We start from the raw sequence: 15087 nt of genomic DNA, 5'->3' as shown, positions 1-15087 counted from the left end.
GGGCGTACCACCCGGCAGATGATAATTTATTTTCCACTTTAGAAACGCTACCGGTCTCCTAAGCCTCCCGGACAGGCTTCCTACGGGTCAGAGCGACCGGGACCAAGAGACTGTTGGATAAATATTGGGAAGGGGAAATGAATATCGTGTTTGCGCTCCGGAACACGCCTGCCCAGGTGTTGGTGAATAATATACGAGCCTGCCGAGATCCCGGCTCTGCCCTGGAAAGAAGCAGAAGCACGGAAAAATAAGAAGCAGCAAAAAAAAGATCAAATGTTTCCATACGAACCGTTCTGCCTTTGTCCCAGGGAATGCGTATACGACGATGATGACTTCTACGAATCCCCGTCGGCGTTGCCCCATGGGCTAGCTTCCGGAAAGCTTTTGAGGAATTTGTCGTGCTTCGTCTAATTAAAATCTCTAATCCAGTGTGTCCATAAATTTGGATCATTTTAATAAATCCCTCCCCGATACCCGAGCGCTGCCCCAAGATGGCGTTTGACCTGCATAATGAGATTCATAGAGCTTGCTGCATGTGTAAAGCTAATCATAATTTGCAAATTGTTTGATCAACCGTGCCGTGTTTGTAATTATATTAAACGTCTCGCTAGCTTCCGTAAAAACAGCTTGCTCTCTCAAGCTCTGAATGTGTCGTTGTTATCATTAATCACGGGCAATAAAATGCAAAACAAAGATCATTTAATTGGCCTTGACTTGAGGCAGAACATTTACAAAATAGCTTAACATTAGATTAACCCACCCCGGCTGAACTTTTCTAAGCACCGGCTCAACCTCCGGTTTATTGAAAGTCAACTTGTCGCGAGCGTGACCCACCGACGTTCCTTGACCATCGCAATTTTTCATCGCACAGTAAAGCTGCGCTGCTCAAGCTGACATTGACCCGGGCAAGGGTGGCCCTGCCAAGCCGGCTCGCTGCCAATTGACAGGTCGCTTGTGCTCGAGGGCCGGGGGCGATCAGCAAATGATTAATGTGGCCAATGAAGGGAACCAAGATTCATTACGCAGAATGGTATCGATTTCTGGGAACGATGACGACCAGCCAGAGATCTGTGCGAAGGGCACAGCACAGAAGAAAAAAAACCCACCACCCAAACGGAATCGTGTCGATCCGAGCGGGCTTAATGGATTAACGGCCGAAGGTTGTCGATAACCTGCGGGTAGAAACTTTTCCTGCATTCGTGGATCGTGCACGGTTGAACGTTCATTTCCGCTCCACGCGCAAGGAACGGGCGAGCGCGGAACATTCTGTCCGTTTATGGTTAGGAAAGTTTTGTCCTCCTCACCTTCGCGTGGGTGTGCTTTTTGGGAGTGAGAATTTTTTGCACCCTCTCACTTTGGGCGTGTTGTATGAGCGTTGGAAAGTGCGTCGAAAAGTGCGTGACATGGTGATAAATGGTGATGGTGAAGATTAGCCCCACAAGGAATTTGATTCGGAAGCCTTTCCGGCGCCCCGTAGTGTCAGCCGACAAACCGCTCGTTATGAAAGCGTGAGTGTTTGTGACCGCAGGGATTTCTTTTCTTCGTTTTTCTTTTTTTCTCCTTTTTTTACTTTTTTGGCAAACAGATTCGAACAGTCATGATGACCATCGGGGTGGTAATTATAGTCCTTCCTGCGCTAAGAAACGCACTGTAATGCTTGCAAGAAAAACGATTGAAACGTCGGCAAGATTGAATCCGATTCGGTACGTGATGGAGTTCCAGGAATTCACATGATTTTCAACTTCTTTCTTACCCTGTACATGTTGCCACTACAGAGAGGAGAAAGAGGAGGAGGAGAAGAAGGACTATTAGGCAAAAGGACAGATTACAAATTGATTACGGACCTTGGCTGGACTGCTAGCGATGGTCCGTCGCATTACGATGGTCAGTTAGGTAATGATGGTATCATTACTTATTCTTTCCATCCCTTTTCGAACGTCCTTTGCGTGCTTTATGAGCCGTTGTTTTTCTGTTTGGTTTAAACGACATTTGCAGTAATTTAATAAATATATTTCAACGAATTTTCCGCTCCAAATTGCTCTACCCGTCGGTGTGGTATTTGTTTTATTTCTATTTGTTTGCTCTAGCGTCGCTCATTAAATACGGCGTTTAAATTAATGGTGGACAGCAAAAAAGCGTTCCACCGCCATTAAAGCTGCCCAGCCGTTTGTCGCACCCATGGTGCCTCCTTGCCTAAGCGGGACAGTTTTCGATGGAAGCGAAATTTAATTGATGCCCCGCTGCGAAGCGGGATGCGCGATGCGGTTGATTGATTTATGAACCTAAGCGACGGAAGCGAAGCTCGGAGATGGGACCACTCCAAGGGGGGTACATAAGGAAATTGCGGAGTGTTGCGATGAAAATTGAATATTTTACTACCGACTTTGGCTTATCCCCTGCGGCCATAAACTTTGACCTTCGAGCGTTGCGAGTACAGCACGTAGTTTCTCATTTCCGTTCGATCAGAATGTAAGGCATCTTATGATTAGGTTATGCTCATCGAGTGCGGAATGCCTCAACAACACCCAGATTTCAACGACAGTATCCTTGTAGTTGACGGGATGATTAACGAACAAATGAAGTGATATTAAAGTTTTGAGGCGAACGTTTTTCCTTTGAATTGTACATTTTTGCTCCGCACAAAAGCTGTCCCGAACAGAATCGAATCGTCCAATCCAGCATAAAGAAAGGCCCCTAAACACAATAGCCATTCTGCAAGTGGCATCATTCCTTCGGAACGGAGAGTAATTAAAGCAATTCATTACGAGCTTATCTTGCCATTTTAAAAGCGTGATGCCTTCCCGGGTTTATCGAAAGGCTATGGAAAATAGTTTCCTCTGTCTCTCAATTAGTTTAATGTGTTTTAGAATTTATCTCCGGCTACAACTTTATCGAAATGCTTAAATACTACTTTTGTAGGATTATTTAGTTTGCTAATGGTTATTGGAAAGTGGAACGGTCTTATCTGGGAGCAACTATCCCCCCCGGGCAGTCGCTATTTCGGTCAATCGAACAGGCCTTTGCCGATAATGCCCAGGCTGATTCGGTCGCACATTTTCCGCATGGTAATTTCGAAATTTCCCAGACTCGATTCAGCACTTTATCCGAGATAACCCCGATCATATCTTCACAAAGGGCACTCCATCTTTCCATCCGGTGTGTAGGTGTAGAGATGAAACGTGATGTGTTAGGGTGTCAAGTTGGCCCAGCTTTATCGTTTGCATGTAATTTTATCGTGGCCAGAATTCGGTAAGACCACAAAACCGACGAGCGGCCTTGCCTGGCCTGATGACATGATGGGAAACTCATCAACGCCCAATATTCGGTCCCTACGGTTCATTAGTATTCGAAACATTAACATAATCCCGGGCGCGATGAGCTAGTGATCCGGCAAAAGCCAATCTAGAAGTCACTTTGCAAGTGTGCTTTCTTGAAGCCCGAGCTAATGTTACCAACTGTGGAAGAGTGCTTTCATCAAGACCTCCACCATTCATTACTACCCACCTGTGGTCAATCCCTACCCTGAGAACAAAAAATGTCATAGCATTACCGTGATACATTTATTGACGTCAATGTTTGCATCACTCGCAACGATTATTCACTCCAGCCCTGATGTTGTTTCAGTGAAAGGCGTTTGAGTCAGCTCATGTGGCTGACATTGTAAAATAAGATTGTTAAAGACGTTGCCTTTGATCGATTCAACATGTATCCCATGTTAACAATACAAAAAGTGTGCCTCTAGCTGATTTTATTTTTCTTCAGTGGTTTGGCATGGTATTATGTTTTAAACTGGAAGCACAATAACCCCGCCTTAATTAAGCTTTACTAGTTGCTAGTACCTGTAGTGTCTCCCCTTGCAGCAAGTTCTATTCAATCTTTGTGCTACATTTGAGCTCGAGGGAGAAAAAAATGCGCAATCAATCTACAACCTGCTTGTAAGATTTATTTACAAAAACACTCGATAAAAACCGACCCACCATGCGATGCTTTCCGTTATCTCATCGCGTTGTTTAACCTTTTCCCAAACTAATTAAGTCGACACAGCTCAGCCCGGTGGAAACGGCCATCGGGAGCACAACTTTGTCACCATGGTAACGCGTCGCGATGCTTCGCTGTGGCGTGAAGGAAAATTGTTTTGTAACGCACCAACGAGCGATCACAGCGTGATAGATAAGCGAGCCAGAAAAGTGGAGAAAAAAGAAACTTTTCCTTAATGAGCCTCCGCCCAGAAGACAATGCGCGTTCTGCGAAAATACACAACGAAACGCCACCTTGCGACTGGTTGTTTTGCTTCCCAGGGGGTTTCTATTTTCTAAGCTCCGTGTCCCGAAGCGAGCTTACTCAACGGAGCATGAGAAACTCGAGCAGGGGTTATGCACGTGTTGATGGTGTTTGATAGCTGATGTCCTCGGGAATGGAACGATCTTTTCGGTCGCTACGTCGAGAGAAAGAAGAAATTATTTACGATTCCCTCGGGTCTTCGAAAGACTTTCCTTTGCCCGGGAGTCATTAATCGTACTGGGGCTTCGGTGCCGGGACGCTGAAAACTTTCCACTTTAGCGAAAAGTATGGAATGGGTTCGAGAGTGAGCAGCAGAAATCCTATCAGCCACCCGATGGTGATGTTTAACAAACCGCAGCAAGGGATAGCTCCTCCACAAAACGGGGTGAAAAAGGGAAACGGCAAACAGTACGATTGGCGACATTTTGGCGAGCTAAACGAGGCTTACTTACGACAACAAATACAACAACAATGCGAAATAGTTGCTTTGTTGCGATAGAGTGGATGTTTATCTGGTTGACTTCAAGCGTGGACAAAGCCAAGGGACAAACGAAGTCTTTTTTCAGTTTGTAAGTTTAAATTACATTTTCGCTAGTATTTCAATCATACAGCTCACTGGCTTGAGAAAGCCATGAGCTAATCTTCGAGTAGAAAGACAATCCAAAACATCCACCGTTGGGTAAATTCGGATTTCAAATATTTGAACAGATTATTTGCGAAAAAATCAGACGGATTAAACTCCACAGATGTAACTTTTGTAAAACATTGTCGTACGCTGGGTCCTACATGTTTGGCTAGTTGCATAAAGTTTATCTTTGCTTTCGTTACCTGCTTGTGCTCATATTTTGCAAAAAATACACACTTCCCATTGATAGCTCGAGAGGTAGCACGATACTAATTTCATATTGTTACATGTGAGTTTACTTACTCTAAAACCTAAAAAAAATATTTAAATATATAAGAACCGTCCTTCTACTATTTCAGTCATCAATTCATCCATTGTTCATAATTGACACGTATACGGCGCACCATAATCGCGAACATAGACCAATGGATTTCTCTGTCCAGCTGAATACTGCTGGTTCGAGGTTCAGTACACATGGGCGTCAAAAATATATTTTATTGTATTCCACCATGTTGAATGAGAGAAGGTTGGGGACGTTAGTGTCAGGTTGAGTTCCGGGGTTGAATTCGAGACGTGCCCAGTGCATGAAATATTCATCGGACCAGTCTGACAAGTTTCGGAGCCACGCGCTCCGTTGTCGTTGTCGAACACGTTCACGGTTCAATGTTAGCTCCATTGTTTTAATGTCAGACCATTTTGTAGAAATGATAGCGTGCCGATAGAACAAGAGAAGCTACGTATGCACGTATCATATGGTATGATATCTTTGGTCCTAGCTCATAAAACGAAGTTAAATAATACTTCCGCAAAAAATACCATTTCCGAAAATGTATGGGACTAACTAATACTAATACGGATTTATAATTCTGCCATGGGTATACCGTTCAGTCACTGAGGGCTTTGCTCATAAGTCTTAGCCATGCTTTGGCTGACTCCAGTTGTTGCGTCAAATGAAAGGAACAATAGACTTTTTTTGCACGGTACTGTATGAGAAGCTGATTAGGGAAATTTGAAAGCGCGCTACACGGAAAATGTCACAATCATACCACGTAATCCCACTACTGAGGGCGAATGCAGTGCGGCTTTATCAAACTCTATCAGCATTATTTCAAGCCACGATTGATTGTCCACAATGCAAATAGAAGTTTCCCCCTTGTTCTAAAGCCCATTGTTCACTGATGAGTAAAATGTACGTGTATTGCAGGCAGCACACAGATGTTACGTAAATCTTACCAACCCGGGAAGGTCCACATCGTGCCTGGCGCAATGAATGACGTGTTCGTTTTACGGTACAGCGAGCAACGTAACTCGTCCGGAGTACAACGCTTGTTTTTCCATTGAATTTGTGGACAACGTCGGTCCTTTATCGCTCATGAAGAAATTCAATTAAAATCTGCAGCAACTCGCCCCGCCAATGCATCGGCATAAGCGACGTTGTAATGCAAACATGTTCTACACATTTCCCTTTCTCTTCCTTTTTCATAGTCAAATAGAGATCCATTACCATTTAGCAGTAAAAAACGGGATGAAGGGCGCGTTTCTAGTCGAATAATGGCTTTATCGGTGCAAGGCAGATTTCACCGTTTTTATTTGAGCTAAGGCAAAAACTGATATTTGTAGAGCTAATTTGGCTCATAACGTCTGTGGTAACACACCATATCACCGATATTGTGATCTAGATCACCATTTTACATGGTCTGTTCTGCGAAAAGTTCTTAACAACATCGAAATTAACTATCCACTCCATAAGACCGATGCTTGAAGCTTCAACCCGAATAAAGAAAAATGATGTTGAGAATCACGCTTTCTACAATATGGGTATGCGTCCTCTTGCATTGAGCGGAACAACGATCTTGAACCTTCAAAATGAATTTTTCATTCGGGGCTCCATTTCAACGTCATGTTCAAGAAAACAGCACTTCGTACCTATGCCCAGTAAGAGCTGCACCGATAGTTCAATGTTACTGATGATGGGAAGTAAACTCAATTACTGTGTAACGAATTCGTTAGGCATCAAACTCAATACCTGACCCAGTACGGTAGTCACAAGTCGTAAAACCAAACGGTAAACCAGAAATGTTTCGAAATACGAAATGTAATATGTGGTAGAGACGGGTGAATGTAATCAATCGGATTAGTGATGCGGAATGGGGGGGGGGGGGGGGGGGTAAAGCATGAAACGAATGTAACATACACGTGACGATCCTTTTGAAGAACGATCCGCAGCGCACACAATATTGCAAATGACTCTAAACCCTGTCGACATGGACCAATGATGAATGTGTCATCGGAAAACGTATCTTGCAGAGGATGGAAAATAAAAGGATCATTAGCAATAGCCTGCACTAATTAACAACGAGCCACCATGGACTAAGCTCGAATGGGTGACGATACGACCATAGCCTTTGATGGTTTACTTTAGACCATTCAAATGCTCGTCGTTAGAAAATCGAAAAATTGGATTTTTTCTGCTTTTATTCAACACATTTTATATTTTCATAACATGTCGCTGGAATGATTTTTACTATCTACTGCCCTGTATTAAAACTATATGAAGATAGTCACCCTATTATCCTACGACCATAACACTAAATTATCAACATGGCACAATAAACACTTCGACAACTTAGTGGCAATAGTTTTCGATTACATCACACCAGTTTATAGGTTTACGCTGTCAGCCTGTGCGTCCCTAGATATACAGCGGCTTGTGCTGTTCCGACTGCCGACACCAACAACGCCACCCACACGGCGTGATTGACAGCTTAGATATTATCGTAGATTAAGTAACACCACTGTCATGTTGTACGACATCGTGTCGCCAGCAGGCTCACGCATACCGACTAAAGTGCTGCTAATCAATTCGGCATCAAAATTCAATAATCCGCTCCCGTATGGGTGGCATCCAACAGAAACCCGGTGCCGTTTCGTAATGGCACCAGCGGCACGGAACCCTTTGCCGTTCGGAACATACCGCATCCTTGCCGAGTGTGTACCGATCTAGGGAAATGTGATTTGTCGCCACGCCGTCCGGGTGAAGTTAGATTTCTAAGCGTCTGCTTTCTGCATAAATCGAAATATTAATGCAAACTCTGCCTTTTTTCAACTTGTTTTTTTTTCTTTCTCCCGCTTTCCTTCAATCAGGAGCAACCCGAGCACATCAATGGCAGCAAAAAACGCAACGATCGACGGTTCGACGAAAATCGAACGTAGAAGAGAACGATAAAACTACGCAAGTGTGCATTTGAAGGATTGGCATCAACGCCACAGGCACGGGCGTTGGACATAGCGCAAAAAACACTCCCACCCGTCGAAGCCGGCCCTCGTTTTCGGATGCCGTAACATCTCGTGGACATTCGTCATCGTGGGTAATCGTTCCGGGATTACAGCGCGCTGGTTCGAGAGTGTGTCTTGGTAACGGAGGCAGCACGAGTGTGTGAAAGATGCTCGAAGATAAACACGCAATACCGTACGAAGACCAGCTCCAGCACGTGCAGTGGGTGCACTAGGCGTGTGGGCGCGGTGGTCTGCCAGTGACACTTATCCCGGTTGGGTTGCTCGAGTCGAACAAAGACAGCTTGACAGGCGCTAGGGACGTGTGTGATCGTAAATATTTTACTATCGCGCTAGGCAGCGCGCTCTTCGCTCCAAAAACGCCCCGGAATGCTGACGCCAGTGTCCGGGCTGGTTAGCTTGGTGGGCGCTGTGACGGTGGCTACTGCCACGTCGACGTCTCCAGCCGCGATGGCGTCGCTGGTGCTGGATCATACCGAGCTTCCGCTGGCGGGAACAATCCCGCCCGCCGCGCTAATGCCGGCCCGAGTACTTTTGCCATCGAACGCAACGAATCTCACCCTGACGCTCGAGGAGCTGCTACGTCCAAACAGCTCCACCGTGGCACCGCCGAACGGAGACAACGATATTATCTTCTCGAACAAACTCGTCCAGATCGTGTTCTGTGTGCTGTACTCTAGTATCTTCGTGCTGGGCGTGTTTGGCAACGTGCTCGTGTGCTACGTCGTGTTCCGCAACAAAGCCATGCAGACGGTAACGAACCTGTTCATCACGAATCTGGCCCTCTCCGACATACTGCTGTGCGTGCTGGCCGTGCCGTTCACGCCGTCCTACACGTTCATGCGGCGCTGGGTGTTCGGGAAGCTGCTGTGCCACACGGTACCGTTGGCGCAGGGCTGCAGTGTGTACATATCGACACTAACGCTGACTTCGATCGCGATCGATCGTTTCTTCGTGATAATCTACCCATTCCATCCGCGCATGAAGCTATCCACCTGCATCACCATCATCGTGCTGATATGGTCCTTTGCGATAATGGTGACCATGCCGTACGGACTGTACATGAAGCTGCACGGCGTCGCCTCGAATGGAACGGACAATGCTACGGGGGCGCTTTCCAGTGCTATGTACTGTGAGGAGCTGTGGCCATCGGAGGAAATGCGCAAAACATTCTCCATCGTCACTTCGATACTCCAGTTTGTGCTGCCGTTTATAATCATGGCGTTCTGTTATATCTGCGTGTCCATACGCCTAAACGATCGTGCTCGCACCAAACCGGGCAGCAAGACGTCACGCCGAGAAGAGGCGGATCGAGATCGCAAGAAGCGCACCAACCGCATGTTGATCTCGATGGTGGCCATCTTTGGCATTTCCTGGCTGCCGCTGAACGTCGTCAACATGTGCAACGACTTCAACTCGGACATCAACAGCTGGCGGTTCTACAATCTGATTTTCTTCATCGCTCACCTGACAGCCATGTCCTCCACGTGCTACAATCCGTTCCTGTACGCCTGGCTAAATGACAACTTCCGCAAGGAGTTCAAGCAGGTGCTGCCCTGCTTTGATCCGTCCCGTGGTAGAGCGGGAACTGTCGGCGGCAACCGGGGGGCCGGTGGCGGTTGGCGCTCGGAACGAACCTGCAACGGTAACAATGACACCGTGCAGGAGACGCTCATACCGAGCTCTCAAGTTCTGCCCAGCAGTCGCAGCTCGCAACCACACCAGCAACCGCAACAGTTGAGCTCATCGTCAAGCCAGGGGCAAGGGAACCAGCCGACGGTTGATTCGATTCTGCTCTCGGAGGTTGTGCCGCCGCTCTCACTTCCACCGCCCCTCGCCGGCGCCATGCTGCCGAGTGTGCAGAGTGCCGAAACAGTCATTCTTCCATCGGGCGTACTGGAAACTCCGTTCGACGTACAACTTATCCCGAGCGTAGATGCGCCAGTCAGCAATGGAACGTCCGATGCGACGAACCTTACCCCGTCCGCGGGTGTCCGAAATGGGTTGAACCATGCGTGCACGAACCCCAAACTTTCGTCACTTATCCTCATAAATGACGGTACTACGGCTGACTCGAAAGTGCCCGCCATTCTATAATCATCTGAGCTTGCGAAGGACATCCAACCGCCACATAATAGGTAAGCAAAACATAGTTGGGTAGCACCGAAATTTATATCGCGCCGAATACTATTCACAGTGTCCTAAACTATACTATTAAAGCTTAAAGCAGACTTCATACAATAGCTTTTTCAAATAATCAAGCCACACTCAAGGCATATTCCTCTGCCCTGACGCAACTCCATTCCACTTTGCCAGTATAATAATTAGATAATTGAAAAAATCTTCCTTCCTTTTTTCCCACTCGGACAGTTTTATGATTCGGACTTATCTCGCTTTATGGAAATTCTAGAATACAGAGCAGTGTGCTAACGCCTTAAACGTTGCACTTTCTTCCCTATATTCGTGGTGCTTCTCGGGTGATATGGAAATGTATTCAAATGCTTTTGTGCCGTCGTGGTGGTAGTTTTGCTTTTCTTGGGAAAACGTTTTGCAAATCTCTGTGCCGATTGTTGTTCGTACTAGGACTAGGCGCTGCTGCTTCTTGAGCACGCAAAGACACAACTTACGCTCTGGCCGTTTGCGTTTATCTTAAGGGGATGAGCAAATTATTTGCTTTTTGTAGCCGTGATTTGGAACACTTGGAATAAGCAGCAATAGCACTTCCGAGAATCAAGCCGGTTCCAGTTGGTGGTGTATTTTAAGGACGCATTAAAGGTCAGTCCGCCAGCACGAGTGGTGAATCGCAAATTGCAAAGATCATTTCTAGAGAGCTGGAAATTCACGCCAAATAAAGCTTTTTTGCACTAACTGAATGTGCTGTACTTGTTTTCTTTTTCTTTTAATAATTACCCATGCCGAAGATGCACCATACACTACAGTAAAGATGCAACCATTGCAGAACCCAAACCAAACAAGAGTGCGTTAATTCCAGCGTAAATTACCGAAATGGAGGTATCTCATTCAAATGTACCACGCGGGAACATTATATTTTCCACCGGTATTCGTGCCTGAGCTCAGCCATAAGTCCTGTAATTAAAGTAAATTGCTTTTCATTTACCACCATGGAATTGTTTGCGCGTGCGGTAGCATATCCGGTTTGTGTCAATGGAGGGATGGAGGGCGAACAATAAAAAACCGGTATATTTTTTGTCGTACCGTTGCTCGCTGGAATTTTACCACTAATGCTGCTGGCCACCGGATTACCGAGACGGAAAAACTCATAATGCACGGTATTAAAAGTTGATAAGAACCGAAATGTTTGCTCCAGGGAGGAGCATTATTTTGCAATGGAGGGTTGGTTTTGTGAATCAACATTTTGGACCCGAGCAATAAAACCGGCGAGCCACATGGCTACTGCTGCTGCTACTGTTCCTTTCTTCGAGTGGACGTGAGTGAAGTTGGCCGACTGACAAAATGTTTAACAATCATGCGGGACGGATAGGGGAGCGAGAAAAAAAACTGTTAATCCTACGAAAAAACGGTCATTCGGACCGTTTGTTTGAAACATTCCAACGCATCTTCGTTCGTTCGTGTGGGACAGTTCACACCGGTATTGCATTAAGTTGATTGTCAGTTACGGAAATAATCGAACGTATAACCGTTTCATTCGGGTGGTAGAAGGAAAAGGACACTGTACCCCTATTTGAACCCATTGCTGAACGACAATTTTAATCGCTTTCCAAACAACCGATCCAAACCATTCGAATCGAGCCGGGAGTTTGGTTGTGTTGCCGCCGGATAGCAAAGGATTAGACCGATTGGTATAACCGAGCTACCGGTGGGCTAAGCTGCACGCGTAAAATAAGATTATCCGCTATTCGATTTCAATTGAAGCTGGTCGGGATTGTGAGGCGATTCATTGAACGCACGGTGTGAGCATAACTTCCTGTTGAACAAACCAAATGAAAGGTGACTAAGCGTAAAGATTAGCAAAACTATGTGCTTCGTTTGTACAGCACACTAACAAAGGTAGATAAACAACCTCCAAACATGACTCATCGCGTGTCTCAGGTGGAAAATCATTGCATACCACTGTCCACAGGGTATTCTAAATCAGTATTAATGGGGTACCGGTAATGGAGTCACCGTCGACCGTCCGTTTTGTGTGGAGGTGTAGATTCAACTCTGATTGTGACACCGAATACCATTCCTTGCACTAGAAAGAATGCCAAGAGGTGATGAAATTTACGTTCAATAAATTAATTCATTTTCCATTGTTACCGACATTGGTTCGCACGGCAGTAGTTGGACAGGAAAATATGCCTCCTGGCATCGTTGCCACGGCACGGTTTTCACTTTCTCAACGCACCACAGCTGACATTCATTCTGCATATCGCTTTTATTGTGAGCGAAAGTCCATTATATTGTGCCGAAAAACACACCATCCACCACAACGGACGATAGCTTCGAGACGAATAATGAGATGCTGCTTGGGACATCCAGAGAATTTCTGTTGGCAAAAGCATTCCAGCGAAGCAATATTCAGCAATGAGAATGAATGTCTTTTTTTTTCGGCACAAAAGGCCCACGCTTTGCCTTGTTGTTTGTTTTAGCATGTTTTGGGGCAACTTTAACCGCCGCGTTGTAAGTCTATCTGAGATGATTCTACAGAAAATCAATATTCACACCAAGTACTGAGAACGTGAGCGAGTTAGAGGTAGCATAGAGAAAACTTTCCAGCTGTGGCCTAAAGTTGCTCCATCTAGCTATCTACCTAACCGTTGTCATAAAATGAACCACCACCTACCTCACCATAAAAAACACACACTCTGAAACCAAAAGCAAATGGCGAATCCAAACAGCCCAAAAGTAGTCCTATTTTTCATCTCGAACCTACCAGCCTCGTATGGATAGAACCAATAAAAAAGGTTCCTGTGGGATATTTTATTACTGTTATCACCGGCGAGCGGGGTGCTATTTATTTATAAAAAACACATAACCTTCATCATCCGTATTCATGTTCCACGTTTTTGTTTTTTTTCGGGATACCTTTAATGGTAAGTGCGTAAAGTCTTTCGCCCAAGTCAAAGTTCGTTCAATAATCGTTCAATAAATGGGCGTTGATCGTAAGCCCGAGGAGAAAAACGACGCGCACACCAGCATTATGAACGTAAAGCAATTTTTGAATCGTGCATTGTACCCCATTTCGGTTGCATGCCAATATCCCGTTCCCGTTGGAACCTTCCATAGAGTCATTGACTTGTGGAATAGCTCACGAAAGATTTATATTTCACCGCCCGGAAAAGTGCTACCATAAATACCGTTTACTGTCAATTTATACGATTTCATTCGGCTGAGTATAATTCCTGTTCCTGACGCCAGCGCAACTTGGCCGCTATTGAGAAACCATCGTTGCTGTGCGCCGAGCCATAGAACGATCATAAATGCACCACAGTGGGGACAAAATATTGAAGTTGCCCGCAAAGGTCGGCAATGGGTAATAAATGAGAACGATTTAGAAATAATATCCAGCTTTCCGTGTGACCTCGCTGAAAGGGTGAAAAATTCAAACGCAACTAGTTTTTTCTTCCTTCTAGACAGATAGACGGGTTCTTTTTCCTTTTTAAAATGGGATTTAGTTTTATTCGATTGCATTTACACATTTTGTAGAATAGGTTGATCATTGTGTGGAAACTAAATCTAGATATATTGTAGCCACCATTACATTCCCATCCAAAGGACGAATCCAATTTCCTCGTCCCGGGAACTGCTGGAATTGCATTGCGATGGAATGTTTTGATGTGCGTTCACTGCTTGTTTCCGGGATACTTTCGCAGATCTTATCCACCATCTTAACGAAAGGACAATGCAACAGGCAATCTCGGGTTCGCTCCTGAGTTGCTCTTATGACAGTTTTCTGTGTCTGTAGTGCCGGGCCTGAGAGCGTATTGTGAGGAATTGAACGAATGTTGAATCCTTCTGTAGAATGTTCAATTGCACTGCTCGGGGTAAAACGTAGTGCTCGTAAAACTGTTCAAGTAGCACTGATTTCGGCAGACTCCCTCCCTAAACAGTCCCACTTCCATCTAAGAAACAGTGCACCATTTTCCCAAAATCTGTTTCCCATCGTAACGCCTTCGGGGATCGTTTACTCGCTCCTTCGAAAAAGCTATTGACATTGGCAGGGCGTTATCTCGGTTTTTGGGTGTAGCTATCGAAGACAACTCCCCTCTCGCTTATTTGTAACATTTCCGCCCCAGTTCATTGTCGTTCCACCACGGTCCCTTGATGGAATTGGAGAACAATGTCAAACTTTACACCGAAGTTGTGCCGGTTGACTATTTGACTTTTCGCTTCTCGCACGAACCGTCGAACGAGCGGGCGTCTATGCATTTTGGCAATGTATTCTCGGCAGGTTCCATTTCGTATTCCTTCTGAGACGCGTACCGTATGGGTTGCATTCAATTTAAACTTCATTGCACCTCGATGCCACTTGGGCTTGGAATCTGTCGTTGGATCATAAGCGAAACGGGCGCTTTCGTTTCAACGAACCGGTAAACCGTATTGATGCTATCACTTAAAGACGAACTGGATATCGTCTTCTAACCGAGCACAGAAAAGTACATCCATTACACTAGCGTATTCGGTTGGCTGAAACTTAATCCACCCTAGCGAGAGAGCTTCCTAGCCATAACCCATTAGCAAGTCAATTGATTAGAATCGTGCTGCTTTACTGACAGCGATAATAATGATAATAACGTTGGTGGTTTAGGCATCCAGCGTGTTTGCCGGAATGGGTTGCCAGGAAACAACGAGCGTCTCGTTAAGCGGATGCCATTAATCTTATCCTCGCGATACCTTGCGAAGAACGCGAGCTGACCTCAAAC

The 15087-nt window shown here is 45.5% G+C and overlaps 1 protein-coding gene across 1 annotated transcript in view; it reads left to right on the top strand.

Annotated features, from left to right (window-relative positions):
* The window catches only part of LOC121599245 (prolactin-releasing peptide receptor), a 48942-nt gene that overhangs the window by 21345 nt on the left and 12510 nt on the right, over positions 1–15087 (top strand). Inside the window, exon 2 of the mRNA XM_041926904.1 lies at positions 8051–10338. Within this exon, the coding sequence (XP_041782838.1) occupies positions 8570–10297 (1728 nt within the window). The 5' untranslated portion in view covers positions 8051–8569 and the 3' untranslated portion in view covers positions 10298–10338. The remainder of the gene's footprint in view (positions 1–8050; positions 10339–15087) is intronic.

Source organism: Anopheles merus, chromosome 3L (assembly GCF_017562075.2).
Source record: "Anopheles merus strain MAF chromosome 3L, AmerM5.1, whole genome shotgun sequence".
NCBI classification, from domain to species: Eukaryota; Metazoa; Arthropoda; class Insecta; order Diptera; family Culicidae; genus Anopheles; species Anopheles merus.
This window is presented reverse-complemented; position numbering and strand designations above follow the sequence as displayed.